The 14,660-nt window shown below is 47.0% G+C and overlaps 3 protein-coding genes across 8 annotated transcripts in view; 2 read left to right on the top strand and 1 right to left on the bottom strand.

Annotated features, from left to right (window-relative positions):
• LOC124637665 overlaps positions 1-7,128 on the top strand; it is a 72,564-nt gene extending 65,436 nt beyond the window's left edge. For 4 of the 6 annotated variants that reach the window (XM_047174282.1, XM_047174278.1, XM_047174281.1 and 1 more), the window contains 6 exons: positions 47-3,469; positions 3,756-3,845; positions 3,923-4,016; positions 4,612-4,750; positions 5,902-6,053; positions 6,264-7,128. In XM_047174282.1, coding sequence (XP_047030238.1) covers positions 47-3,417 — 3,371 coding nt within the window. In that variant the 3' untranslated portion in view covers positions 3,418-3,469; positions 3,756-3,845; positions 3,923-4,016; ... (1 more) ...; positions 5,902-6,053; positions 6,264-7,128. Of the gene's footprint in view, positions 1-46; positions 3,470-3,755; positions 3,846-3,922; positions 4,017-4,203; positions 4,239-4,611; positions 4,751-5,901; positions 6,054-6,263 lie in introns of all 6 variants that reach the window. The other 2 variants (XM_047174279.1, XM_047174283.1) reach the window with 2 other exon arrangements.
• A 1,198-nt stretch (positions 7,129-8,326) lies between these two features.
• Positions 8,327-13,307, bottom strand: LOC124637664. Its single transcript, XM_047174277.1, has 7 exons — positions 13,037-13,307; positions 10,307-10,420; positions 9,974-10,070; positions 9,676-9,827; positions 9,308-9,537; positions 8,812-9,062; positions 8,327-8,577 (listed from the first exon to the last, which is right to left on the bottom strand). The coding sequence occupies exons 1-7, from the start codon at positions 13,223-13,225 to the stop codon at positions 8,327-8,329; spliced, it is 1,284 nt and encodes a 427-aa protein (XP_047030233.1). The 5' UTR covers positions 13,226-13,307.
• A 315-nt stretch (positions 13,308-13,622) lies between these two features.
• LOC124637669 (eukaryotic translation initiation factor 6) lies at positions 13,623-14,654 on the top strand. Its single transcript, XM_047174286.1, has one exon. The coding sequence runs from the start codon at positions 13,738-13,740 to the stop codon at positions 14,473-14,475; it is 738 nt and encodes a 245-aa protein (XP_047030242.1). The 5' UTR covers positions 13,623-13,737; the 3' UTR covers positions 14,476-14,654.
• Positions 14,655-14,660: the final 6 nt, after the last annotated feature.

The following is a 14,660-nucleotide window of genomic DNA, read 5'->3' as shown; positions in this document are numbered from 1 at the left end:
TATAATTTGAACAAAAGCTGATGTTGTGCACGTAAATTATTTGCAGCATGCGCGAGCGCCGTGACGGAGGCGCTGGCGGCGGCGGGTGAAGCTGACGGCGCGGACGGCGACAGTCGCGGTGAGTCCCTCCTCCTCCCGCTGCTGCAGGGGCTGCTGGGCGGCGGCGGCGAGCGCCTGCTGGCCGGGCTGGGCGCCGCGCCCGCCGACGTGGTGGCCGACGTGCGGCGCTCGCTGGGCCGCCTGCGCGCCGCACTAGCCCCGCCCACCGAGCACCCGCAGGCGCGCGCGCTGCTGTCCCTCGCCGACCGCCTGGAGGACGCGCTGGACGCCGCCGACCGGCTGGACGGCTGCCGCCGCAAGCCGCGCCGCCGCAGCCGCGCCGCCCGGCACACCGTCGGCGTCACGCACGAGGAGCTCGAGGAGGCGCGCCGCCTCGTAGACCGCGACCAGCTGGCGCTCGGTGCCAAGGGACCTTCCTCCTCCGGCGCCACCTCCACAGCCTCCATGGCGACTAGCACGGATGAACCTTCCACCCCAGAACGCAAACAAAGTGTTGACGAGTCCGTTAGCTACCACGATGCGGTGGCATCCCGACAGAAACCCACGCCAGTAGCGCACTCCGTCAGCTACGAAGCACCTAAAATAAACCGAGACGCTAACGTCGTCGTAGAGAAGCGCGCCCCGACCACTCGTAAACCCGACTTTTATCGGCATTCAGTCGCGGATGCGGGTGGCCAACACTCCCAACCCCACCAACAAGCACCAATTCCCCAAAAACCGCGACCACAGGTACAACAACCGCCACCGCCCCCGCCAGTGCAACAACCGCAGCCGGTGCACGCACCCCAGCTGCTGTATCAGCCCCAACCACTTCATCAGACGTACCAGCCTCAGCCACGCATGGAGCGGCGCCCCTCAGATTCCAAGAGTAGCATAGCAGCTATGGCTAACAAATTTGATTCACATGCACAGAAGGAAAACATACCTCGCCGCGCCCCCGTACAGACAGCGCCACAGATACAACAAAAGGAATTTAAGCGCGAAGACCCAAAACGTGCCCCATTATACATGCCCCTTCCGCCCACTTATAATTTCGCGGCACCACCAACCGCCACGCAGGATGACTCCAAGCCACTTAATAGATTCGGGAGTAGTAATAATAAACGCCTCCGTATGAAACGCGCTAATACTATCGATATAGGTAGGCCTTTCGGTGGGTACCGCATGGACAGCGACAATGATGACGAAACATCTCCTCATCCTATTGTACCGGAGTTTAGACCCCAGACAGAGAATGATAGGAAATTTGTAGCTTTTATGAAGAAGAACGAGGCAGCTGACCGAGAGGCAGTTGGCGTATCTGGCCCTGCCAACTGGAGCAGCAGGTTTGGAAATATTAAGAACGCATTTGAGAGTCGAGAGCGCGAGGACAACAGTACGAACAGCAGGTCGTCCAGTGCGTCATCTGCCCGGCGCTTCTGGCGCACAGCAGATGAGACTGCGGTGAACCCAGCTGCCGCGAGACCTAGAAAGTTCTTCAATGGAAGTAACAATGATATAGTGAAACCCCCGTGGGTAAACGAAAGAAGGGAACCGATGCGCGTGCAAATTCCGCGACAAGTGCAACATCCCCTCCCTCCGCCATCCGCGCCGGTTAACGCGCCCGCGCACCGCCCCGCGCCCGTCATCACGCCGTCGTCGGCACCCATCCTGCCGCCGGCGCCAGCACCGCCAGCACTAACCGCACCGATCGCGCCGCCGTCGCATCCACCGGTTCCGCAGTCTCCCACAAAACCCCTCGTTGTTAAACCATTCGTCGCGAGACCCATACCTGTAAATCAGTTCTCTCACGCGCCTATGTCCGCGTTTAAACCTCCAGCTAAAGTGACGTCACCAACGGCAGCACCTGCATACATATGGAGTCCTCCTTCCGTTTTGAACGTTACCTCACCCACGGTCGACCATACGCCCGCGTTCCCGGTAAACCCAGTGCCTATCGCTCGAAGCCCGCCTGTGCCAAGCAAACCTTGGGCCACTGACACGGAAAAACCAAAGAGGGTAGTTAATATGGCTACCACGAAGTTTGAAAACAATAAGCCAGATCCCGTACTTCCGCCTTACCGGGAAAGGCCATCCGCGTTTAACCCGACCGCACCACCGACTCACGCACTCCCGCAAATGCAAAATTATCCGGTCAAGACGATACCCAGTCAGAATGACCTCTCAGCCCCAGAACTCGTGCGTAAAGTGGATGACACCAAATTCCCAGTGCAAGACTCGTATCTACCAAAGGTTGATGCGCAAAAATTACAAATTGAGTTCTATGAGAAGCAAATTCGTGAAAAGAACCGTCGAGAAACAGCAATAAACGGTCACAGTGATCCCATAGAACGAAAACCCCCTGCGCCGCCTGCCTACACTATCACTGACTACACGCCTTCCAGTGGTGTCTCTACGTTTGTCCCACTGCAACGCACGCCAGACATAGAGAAAGCTCGCGCACATAAGGTGGATTACCTGCCAGATGTTGTCACAAATGACACAGACAGACTCCGCAGCGGTGCCTCGCCGCACCAGCCGCGCGGCCCCGCCAGCCCCTACTCACCACGAGCTAACAATGCGCCAGAATCGCCCCACACCTATCAGAATGGTGACGTGCCATACACTAATGGTGTAGACGAAGGGGTCACGACAGAACACGACAGCGTGGTGACCCGTGTGATGCGCGGCCCGGTGCGAGGCGCGGCGACTATCACGACAGGTGTGCGCACGCGCAACGACGAGGGACGTCGAGGCTCGGCCGCCGACAGCTTGCGTGGCGCGCTCGACAAGTTCTCGTCACCGAAAAACGACGTCCTCACGCAGATCGAACGGAAAAAACGCGAGACGGCGAGGTCCCAGGTACGGGCCCCTGTAAATACCGGCCGCTCCCCCCTGCTCGCGCCCGCATCCCCGCACGCCCCCCAGTCCCCCGGCGCGCTCGCCGCGTCCCGCGAGTCTGTGCTGTCCAGCGAGTCTGCCGGCAGCCTGGGTTCCAACCCGCTCAGCAGGTCGGGCTCGTGGCATCAGATGGTCGCTAGTCCCAAGTCGGCCTCGCCACGACGAGTTGTAGCCCGCGCCAAATCAATGCACCTCCTAGCCGTGCCCAAGCTGTACGAAGGTGGGATCGCTCGCGAGGAAGTGACGGAAAAGAAGCGAACTGTGGAAGCGTATTTCTCGGGGCAGCAGCAGCAGCAGACGTCGCGGGCGGCGACAGCGGGCTCGACGCGGCCGCGGGCGCTGCGCCAGTCGTTCGCGGCGCCGCAGGCGTACTCGCTGGGCCGCAGCCGCACGATGCCCACGGTGTCGGAGCTGCAGTTCCTGGACGAGAGCAACACAGAGGACGCGTTCGAGGACCTGGTGTCGGCGCTCGCGTAGCGTAGCGTCGCAACATTCCACTAGTTAGGAGCGGGAGACGAGCGAGACGCGCGTGAGTCGTGTGTGTGTGGGTCTGTGCTTGTGCCCCGCATGCTCCCCGGCCCCCCTCGGCCCTCCGTCTGGCCCCTGGCCCGCCCGCGCTATCACGTCGATGTACATATGTGCTCGTAACCTCCGTACCATCTTCATCCGCGCCCTGTAACCGTGTTATTTGACTAATAGCTTTTAGGTTATCGTTGTACTGTCTTGCTGATTGTTTTCCAAGTGTTTCGAGTTAGTGTTAGATTTGTCTCGTCTATGTCCAACGCAGCAAACTAATCAGAATGTATTGTTTGCAGAGGAAGAGGAAGTAACTGTGACATCGAGCGTGAGGAGGAACTCGTCAGAAACTGTTAGCACTAGCACTACCACAACTAAAACATCTAAAGGTATTTGGGCCATGTTCTCTAACATTTACGATATGTGTATATAAGCGAGCAGCGACTTAATGTATAATTGTTCACAGTGATAGAGAGTATGACCAGGCCAGCGCCCAAGCCCGTGTCGCCGTTCGCCAAGTTCCGGCAGCTCGAAAAACAAAATTCAACTAACAGTCCCAAGTAAGTACCTATCTATCTTGCACTTGGCAAAGTATACGTCGCACACTACTTCAGACTATAACATGCTACTTGATGAAAATACGACCAATACTTAAGACTCCATACCATTCAAGTACTATATTTTATGTATAAGATCCTTTCGCTTCATAAGTTATGTAATGCAGTATATTTTATTTATTTTTGGCAGCCATATCTGTGGATACGAATAAGGATTAGATACAAGTAAATATTAAAAGTTAATGATATGCATACATATAACATGTATATTAGTCGCTTATACGATAATCATTTTTTTCCGAAAGCATAAGGCTAAGTACATACATGCCCCTGTTAATAATCGCACGTGTGTACTTACCCTGTCATGAGAACATCCAGTAACGTCACGAACGAAGCTCGGCTGATGGCTTGACATCTAGTTGACATGAGTTGACATGAGATCAGCACGCGTTCTTGTAAATAACCAGCGACCCCCATTAATAGCACACGCGTTCCGTAGCACACGATGTGACACACGAACTAATAGTTTGGTCGTCGACGAACTAACCGGCTCGGTCGGTCGGCGAGGCGGGTGACTAACATGCGTGCCCGGTTGTAGCTCGCCCCAGACCCCGCAGAGCCCGGGCTCTCCGGCGCAGCCTTACTTCAAGTTCACGGACCCCGCGCTGCAAGCCAGCGCCGTCACTATTAAAGAGCGATTGCTGCAGTGGTGTCGCGACAAGACCCGGGACTACGAGGTACACTCCACACCTCCCGCCCTCCGCCGCACGCAACACCCCCACTGCGTCTGTCTGCTGCCATGTCGTCCACGTACACACCGACACCTAGCTAGACATAAACTAGCATTCTAAGTTGATACACTATATTTGTTAATCTTTGAATGGTTTGTGATAATGTAGGCTAATGTAAATAAATACACGTATTGGGGAGGTTCTAGATGCGGTAAGATTTGGCAAATGCATATTTTATCTGTTAATGATGGTACGAGATGAGGTCAATGTTTTAAAATTTGCATTTGCCTCAGACATTTGGGCAGACGAATTTAACGGACTTAACCGCGTTATCGAGTTGTAGCATGTTGTTAGCGACCGCTGCGCAGGCGCACCTAGTATTAACACACACGTCGATGACGTCACCACTCATACTCCACGCTTCTCTTATCGCTTCATGTTGGCTGCTACTTTCTTGTATATATTATGTACCTTGTGTTATTCACTAGTTATTTTATTTATATCCATTTGACATAAAAGACCAAATTGTATTACTTTGGTTTTGAACTACTACTGTATCATATTTATACATACTTATTATACATGGACTATGTATATCGTAATTGTATTATAAATTAATATTTGGAAGCAATGTGTTACATATAATTCGTAATTATGTGACAAGTATGGATTTTATAACAAACCAAAAATGACTAATTTTAAAATTACATTAAAAAGCATGGGTTTTTATTGTTATAATTGAAATTCATCTATGGAAGTGTGAATATCCTGGTTAATGCATGTTTTTTGTTATTTGTGTTCGTACCTTGGAAAATACAAAAAAAATATACAGTTGTAAATAAGGGTGGAATTAGAAAACTTAAGTTGTCAATAAACATTTAAGTAACAACATCACTGTACCCCTGTAGATAATTCTTAGATTAGCAAATCCCAAATCACACGATTTGTACCCTGTAGTTTGTCAAAAGCACATCTACCATCTTAGAGGTATACTTGAATTAGCTTCAGAATATAGACTACAACATCGACCGATATGGTAAATAGCAATACAGAAAGAGTTGTAAAATGAGATCCCTTTTATGATCTGAAGAATTGTCTCCTCACTTCAAAAGCTTATGTAACTGTTGATGACTAAGGAAGTGTTTGTCTGTGTGTAGAATGTGAAGCTGGAGAACTTCTCGACGAGCTGGGCGGACGGGCTGGCGTTCTGCGCGCTGCTGCACCACTTCCTGCCTGACGCCTTCGACTACTCCAAGCTGTCGCCTGACAAGCGCCGACACAACTTCACGCTCGCCTTCAAAATTGCCGAGTTAGTATAATACTACCAATAAAGTTAAACTATTTTTTCATTTTCGGAAAGATTTTTAGAGTTTTTGTATGTATACTAAGAAGTGAGTAATGCTGAAGACTGTCTCCTTTTTGAGGCAAAACTGATAAAAGTTAGTTGTTGGAATGCCCTCATCCTCACACAGCTGGCCACAAATGCGATGCTAATAGAAGACTGTTGTTCTGTTCACAGTGAGAAGGCGGGCATCTACCCGCTGCTGGACGTGGACGACATGGTGACGATGCGCAAGCCGGACTGGAAGTGCGTGTTCACGTACGTGCAGTCCATCTACCGCCGGTTCAAGGACCAGAACTGACGTCACCCGGTCGCCCAGCCGTCCAGCCGTCCCACTGAACACCGCCTGTCGCCACTACCAACATATTGAAGCCTCGACGGATAATTGATTAGACTCCTCCCATGTCTAAGTTGGCGATTATGTTTAGAGGGCTCCAATGGTTTAGTCAGGAGATTTTCCATTAGCAAAATTAGTTGGTCCATCCACTTTAGGCGTTGTAATGGCAGCAGACGGTGTTCAAGTCCGCGGGGTTCAGGCGTCAGCGCCGAGTAGTAGTTCGCTGTAGTCACAAATAGTACGTTACGAAGTGTGTTATAAATCCAAAGAGCGTATGTTGTTGATTTGTTCGTTTGTTATAAATGTTTATATGTCAGTGTCCGCCCAACTCGTATCTCCAAGCGCTGTCTCGATACAGTCCTCCTATTTATTATAATCTCAAGATGTGATTTTTTCTACGTTAGCTTGTAAGTTTTAACTAACATTAATATAATATATCGAGCGACTTCAGCTAGGTCGTAGTGTAATGGCGCACTGCTAAGGATCGCTTGCACTTATATACCCGCACATAAGAGAGTAGTATCCTTGTTATCAGTGTACATACTGTTTCACGATTACATTTAACATATTATTATTATATGAATTTGACATTATTAATAACAGCGGCTTGATGTATTCGCCTACTGATTTTATGAAATTTGATATTATTATATGATTATTCTGTTAATTTATATTGATAATGAAATAAATATTGATTAACAAAAACATTGGCGTATTATTTAAGTTTATTTCGTAATTTACATTCGGTTTGGCTTCGGCCACCATTTCCACCTTATAGAAAAACAATTTGTCAGATGTTATAATCGGTGCTGGATATTCAGAAGTTTACTGTTCTAGAGGTGCTGCGGTGCTATAATCAACATATAACCATAGGATTCCAATCTAGAATATTACTGCCTAAGTGGCGCGACTAGTTGTGATAATGTTCAGTTTTATTCACAATCTTCACTGACTAGCTTTTATTTGCAAAATGTCGTATTTCGACGATTTGTAGTGCACACTGTTTAATGTAATCCGATTATAATCACCTGCACGCCTGTTTCCGATCGATATAATCATTTTGACGACACCTTCCTCCATGTTTGCATCAAAAGTTGTCAAGATCTTAACCAGGCAGGTTTGATATATCACAGCTACATCAAACAGTGTGCACCACACAAACTACACGCAATGAAGGTACGATGAAGTCCAACAGTCGTTCTAAAACACAAGTTATGGTGAAGCAAATGCTACAAAAGTGATAGCTCCTAACTATTTATGACTGCAACTGGTCGTCCATGTTCATGTAGCAAATTGTAAACTTTAACGGTAATTATATTTCGATATTAAGAAGAAAGCGTGGCGTTCATCGTGCCCCAGAGAACGCCACGCTACCTTCCATGAGCGTCTTTAATTTCGACATTTTTTTCGATATAAATTCGTTGATTACGTGAGAGCACCCGCGTTTCTGATATATCGCAGTACTACCATCCCCAACAGAATTACAAAAAAAGCGCTGGTCGTCAGCCCGAATAATACGCATTTAAATGTCATAATGATGCAGCAAAGTAATGGTATAAAATCAGCGAACTTGGTGATGCACTAAAGCGCATCCAAACAAATTTCGTTTGCCGCAGATGTTTGAAAGTTGAGTATCTTCAATTAGTAGCTTCAATTCGATATCTCGATTTGACTAGGAAACTTGAAATTTTATCTGTGAACAACAAATTAACGTTTTGAAGAACATTGACTTGCACACATGAGCATTTGCACTTGAGCACACTTAAAATCACATTCATCTACAAAGTTTGTTCGAAAAATTTGTCGTAGCCCACAATTATTTGGTAAATAAAAACAATAATACCGGCTCTTCAATTTTCCGTAAAAAGATATCCAATAAATAAATAAAAAGCAAAAGCGCAGCTCACGTGTCTGGCAGGTTGTAGGGCAGTGCGACCATGAAAGGGTCTGCGACGTTGGTGCTCCTGTCGGCGGTGGCGTTGCCGTCCTCGTCGCCCACCACCGTGGCGTCGGAGGGGTGCGGCGTGAGGGTGCTCTCCTCGTCCGCCAGCGTCACGTGCACGTGCAGCGTCGAGTCGCGCCACGCCTGCCACGACAACTGGTGCTCCTGGATCTTCAGGAGCATCCACGTGGTCAGCAGACCGTTCAGGGCGCCTGCGGTGACCATGGAAAGACCCAGCACTGATTATGAGGTATCTGAGACAATGAGATATTGGTAGGATGAAGTAGACTCACCATGGGGAATTTTGACTGAAGACTAAAAACAAGAAGTAACGGATTCTTTATCTCTCTGATCGGTTTCTAAACAATTTATCACAAAATAAAAAAGGGATCGATGAGAGCAAGTCTGAAGAATGATCATTTATCATCAAGCCTCGCGGTACTAACCGATAACTCCAATGAGGAGCGAGGAGAAGAGGTTGGCAGCGAGCGCCGCCCCGCCGCCCCGGCGTGCGCCGGCCTGCAGCACGGCGTCGCAGGCGTGCAGCGCGCGCGCGGTGCCGAGCACGCTGGCCGTGCCCAGCGCCAGCGCCCGCCACACGTCGGCCGCCAGCGCGCGCCCGCGCCCCGACATCGCCCACTCCGCCAGCGAGCGCATCCACGACCATCTGTGCCAGCGCGAGTAATAGACGCCCGGTCTTGCAGAACCCCCAGAGGTCATTCATTAAGTATACATAGAGTGGTCACAAATTAATAGGTAAGGATTGCTTTAGGTATTATTGCAGAGAGTTAGGTCTATTATGAGAAAAGATCCAAAAAAACTTATAAATTATTATGTGAATGGTAAATCAACGACCATAAAGATGTCAACTTGCAATAATCCATAACTCAAGAAAATATTATAATATCTAGATATAGTGCAATGCGTACAATAGCAACTTACTTATGACTCCTGGTGACGACATAGTGGTGCCGGCACAGCTCGCAGTAGGAGGTGGCGGCCTGCAGCAGCCAGCGCTCGAGGCAGGAGCGGTGCACGGCGGCGATGGTGCCGCGGCAGGAGCAGGGCCGCACCAGGCGCTCCGCTGACTCTCCGCCGAAGCAGATGCGGCAGATGTTGTCCGAGCGCAGACTGCCCGTAAAACTGGACACTTCCTTCGCGGCTTGCGAGCCCTAACAACGATACCGGTCCAGGCATTACAGTCGATGATGATCATCTCCTTTATTCGTCATAACTCATAAGAGCAGTCACTCGGGGACCCAGTGGCATCGTTCAAATACTGGATATCCTAAGGATACAATGTGGGGTACCTGTTTGTTTAGCAGCAGCGCGCACACAGAGCTCAGTATGGACATGGAGCGTCCGGCAGGCTGCAGCAGAGACGACGCGGGCGAAGAAAACGTCAGCGAGTCTGCGATGCGCGCGCGCATCTGCCGCTGGTCTTCCGTATCACTTGGATTCGCTGTTATTTCATATTTTATTACATAGGAGTTTGCAAAGGTACTTAAGACTAAAAGATACCAACAAAATAAGGATTTCTGATAGGCACTTTTGAAGGCAATTTTACATTTAAAATACCACATTAAAATGTAGTGGATAAATAATTACCTGGTGAAGAGATGCCAGGGGAATATCGACAGCTTATATCTGTTTGTTGGGCAGTGGAACGCAGCTCCTTCTCACGCTGGGAGTTCGGCGTGCTTGGCTGTGGAACCGCATGAAAACATCGACTCTGAATAAATCCAAAACTAACTACCTATTACTTTAAATTGAATCTAAGTTTGTAAGGTCAAACACATTCATAAAGGATGCGCCGTACCATATTTACCAGAATGTCTGGCTTAGAGGCCCTTGAAGTTTAAAGACCAAGTTCTCTGGGACTCGGATGAAAAATCTCAGTGGTACCCACATAAGTTTAAATCGTTGCAGTAAGTTACCAACCTGCAAATGCAACGAGGAGCAGCTGGAAGCAGACATGCTCATGGTGACCTTGCTGTCAGAGCGCCCGTAGCCCCAGAACATCAACAGGGTCTCGCCCTCGCCAACATTACACTCCTGGGTAACACAAGACGTAGCTACTTAATTATAAGTAAGGCGGGTAGGACTAGGAACCATCCCTGAACCTATAACAGCTGTTTAGAACGTGCCTACAAAAACAACTGTCAAGGAAAAAGTATTTACTCTGAAATCGTCAGTCCGTAGAGATTTCTCAAGCCTGCTTTCGAGAAGATGAAACTGAGCTTGTTAATTTTTATCTATATATACATATAATAAATCTGTAAAAAAACTGTGTCTGTACATTGAATATATTAAAAAAATAATAATTGGGTGGGGTTTAGAAACAGTAATGGAGCACAAATCCAAAAAAAAAATTCTGTCTGTTTGTCTGTATGTCTGTATGTCTGTATGTCTGTATGTCTGTTTGTTTGTACACGCTAATCTTCCGAACTACTGAACGGATTTCAATGATTTTTTCTTTGTTGTATCAGTATTAGGCCTGGTCAACATATAGGCTATAATTTATCTTCGAAACTTGAAGACCTGATGCAGAACTCCAACAGACCAATAAAACTATAAGAGATACAAATATGGTGCCGTGGCAAAAATTGTTTCATTTGATGAGCATTTTCAGCTGAGATTATAAATTTTAAGATCTGGAACACCTGATGTGGAACCCCAAGAGCCCAGCTTCTCTGTACCATATACAGGTATGCCGTTTTAGCAAAAGTTGTTCAATTTGATAAGCACTTTCTATTGACTTATACAAATTGAAGATCTAAAACACCTGATGTGGAACTCCAGGGGCCCAGCTAGACTATAGCATATAGAGGTATGACGTTTTAGCAAAAGTTGTTCAATCTGATAAGCACTCTCTGTTGACTTATAAAAATTGAAGATGTAAAACACCTAATGTGGAAACCCAGGAGCCCAGCTAGACTATAGCTTATAAAGATATGACGTTTTAGCAAAAGTGGTTCAATCTGATAAGCACTCTCTATTGACGTGTAAACATCGAAGATCTGGAACACCTGATGTGGAACTTCAAGAGCAATACTACACTTGAAATGTATAGAAATGAATGTTATGAAATAGGTATAGTGAATCAAAATAAGTAATTAGTCCGTCTTTTAGATAACCCTAAAATAATGGACACGCATTTTTCTTTTCTCTCTCTCACAAACAAATAATAACGAAGATACAACAACGCTTGAATTTCGTGTTAAGTCACTGCTTAGTACAAATTTTACATACCTAGACGTGGCGTCACGAGCCTCCACTCTCTAACTTTGTTGCGTTTTATCTTCATTATTATTTTGTATATCTCTTCCAGACCTCGGGACTACAGAGTTCCAAATTTTTGGGAGGCAAACGTGGGGTCGAAGCCAACACGCTGAAGCCCTTTTGAGACAACTTTAATGAAATGGTGACACAAAACCGACGATTATCCCTTTATACACTATAGAAATGAACCCAAGGACAATCCCCGGTGGACGTCGTTAAAAAAAAGACAATCCCCGGTTCTGTGCTAAACTATTGCTAACTATGGAGGAAAACTACTTGGGCTATTTTGATGGGATGTTAGTGGATGACAATGTATTAGGTACATGTAAAAACGGCAGGTGGAGACTCGCCACCTCACTTACTGTAACCAGTCACTGAATAGCAACAAGAGGGCAATAGGGACATGAGCGGCTGAAGGGTGAGGATACCTCGGCGGACTTTAAACGCGGATTACGCGCTCCCTGTGCTTACCATGAGGCACCTACCCTCCGAGCAGGGCCACTAATCCTGCTCTAGCGACTCCACTCTGGACGGCCAAGCCAAGCCAGAGGCGTGAGACCTACCCCCGTCATGGTTCACTCCGACCGGCCGGAGATGGGGGACAGTATACTCTCCCTGGAGAACTCAGTATATATAGCCCCGCGGGGTCGCTACTCCCCGTCATCAGCCTCAGATGTCTTGCGGTGCCTATATCTCATTATTATTGTCGTTATTATCTCAAGAGCCTTTGTCCCAATTATGTTAGGGTCGACTTCCAGTCACGATGCAACTGAGTACCAGTGTTTTACAAGGAGCGACTGCCTATCTGACCTCCACAACCCGGTTACCCCTTGGTAAGACTTACTGGCTTCTGACTACCCATAACGACTGCCAAGAATGTTCAATGACAGTCGGAACCTACAGTTTAACATCCCCTCCAAATAACGGTCATTGGTATCCAAAATATACGTAGAAAGTACATACGAACTTAGAAAAGTTGCATTGGCAGGCACTTGCCAGACCTGGAATCAAAGACGCACGCTCATACTTGAGAGATTGGTTCTCTACCCACTAAACCACCACGAATTCCACTAAGTCACCACGACTTTGTCATCTATTTAATGTTTTTTTACGAAATAATACCTACGTGTAATATTTTTGCCACACACAACTTAAATGCGGTCTAATTAGAATCACTACTTTTATCCCTATGGTCACGTCTATTGCGACTATTCAGATCTTTGATTTTGCTGACCCCATAGTCGCTGGCATAAGGGACAGGATCCGCGTACGAAGTCGCGGGCAGAAGCTAGTTTTGGAATTAAGTGGGACTGCAAAATGTCTGATCTTTAAAAATAGATCCTTACTGCAATGCTTATGGTAATTACTAAAACTATATAAATTAAATACCCTTAGTAAGTTCGAGTAACTGCAAGTCCGATGGTATTGAAAATTGATTCTTTGTAACGCTTGTTGGATTTTCGGCGTATACACGATTGGAGCAAGCACAGCCTGCCTCAGGTTTTGAATAGCATCACTTGGGAACGGCTCCGTATCATTGCAATCCACTAAACAATTGAATGTTATGAATTTACGCATCTTTCATCTTCATCGCGAATGCATTTCTTCATACTTTTAATTTTGTATATAAAAATAAAATACAAAATGTTACATAATTTCATCCATTTTTAACAGGTGATGTCATTTAATGGTAGGGCTCATGGATTTTGACAAAAATTATATTTGATTTATTTTTTCAGTTTTCCCATCAAAAAGTTGTGATCAGTTTATGTTCAGAAACACTATTTTGAAACGCATTATTTTCTTCTTTTATAATTAAGTGACGTAAGAATTACGATACAACACCGCGTTTCGCATCTTAAACATAAGAGGGAGAAGTCTTAATGGTAATTCTAGCAAAATAGAGCGAGAAAAAACATTGTAACAAATGTTTTTTTTTGACATGGAACACTTCACCGAGATAAAAACTGCGATTAAAGTTGTCAAAGTGACGTAAATGTAGCCATTTGAACGAAGATCCCCGTGTTTTTCATTTCTCCCCACGTGAAGTTCAGTTGTTGTGAAATACTTTGTAATTACAAGTCTTAATCATGGCAGTCCGCGTCCAATTCGAAAACAACAATGAGGTAGGGGTGTTTAGCAAATTGACAAATTCTTATTGCCTCGTCGCAATCGGTGGATCAGAGAATTTCTACAGCGTGTTCGAGGCAGAATTGTCGGAGACCATTCCCGTGGTTCACATAAGTGTAGCTGGGTGCAGGATTATCGGCCGCATGACGGTTGGCAACAAAAATGGACTTCTGGTTCCATCGTCGACAACAGACACAGAATTACAACATATCAGAAACAGTCTCCCGGATGCTGTCAAAGTGCAGCGCGTGGAGGAGCGGCTCAGCGCTCTCGGGAACGTAATCGCCTGCAACGACTACGTAGCTCTCGTGCACCCAGACCTAGACCGCGACACAGAAGAAATACTGGCGGACACACTAGATGTCGAGGTGTTCCGACAAACTGTAGCAGGAAACGTATTGGTGGGGTCGTACGCTGCGCTCAGTAATCGCGGCGGGCTTGTGCACCCTAAAACCACAATCCAAGACCAGGATGAGCTGTCATCTCTCCTGCAAGTGCCCCTAGTGGCGGGCACGGTGAACAGAGGCAGTGACGTCATTGGCGCGGGTATGGTCGTCAATGACTGGTGTGCGTTCTGTGGAGTGGACACCACATCAACAGAAATCTCAGTTATAGAAAGTGTGTTCAAGCTGAACGATGCCAAGCCCACAGCCATCACGTCAACAATGCGAGCGTCGCTCATTGACAGCATGTCATAATATCAAGCAATGTGTGGAGCAGACTGTTTGTGATATTATTTGTGTGGCCCAATACATGCAGTGCACAGAAAACAAAATTAAAGTAACTACTCTGTTGAGCAGATTTCATACAAACCAATGAGTCTTGAATATTGTTTATGTTTCATTTGTAAACATAAGGAAATAAATTGTGAATATTATAGTAT

Source organism: Helicoverpa zea, chromosome 16 (genome assembly GCF_022581195.2).
Source record: "Helicoverpa zea isolate HzStark_Cry1AcR chromosome 16, ilHelZeax1.1, whole genome shotgun sequence".
Lineage (NCBI taxonomy): Eukaryota > Metazoa > Arthropoda > Insecta > Lepidoptera > Noctuidae > Helicoverpa > Helicoverpa zea.
Note: the sequence above shows the minus strand (reverse complement) of the source record. Positions and strands in the feature narration are given on the sequence as shown.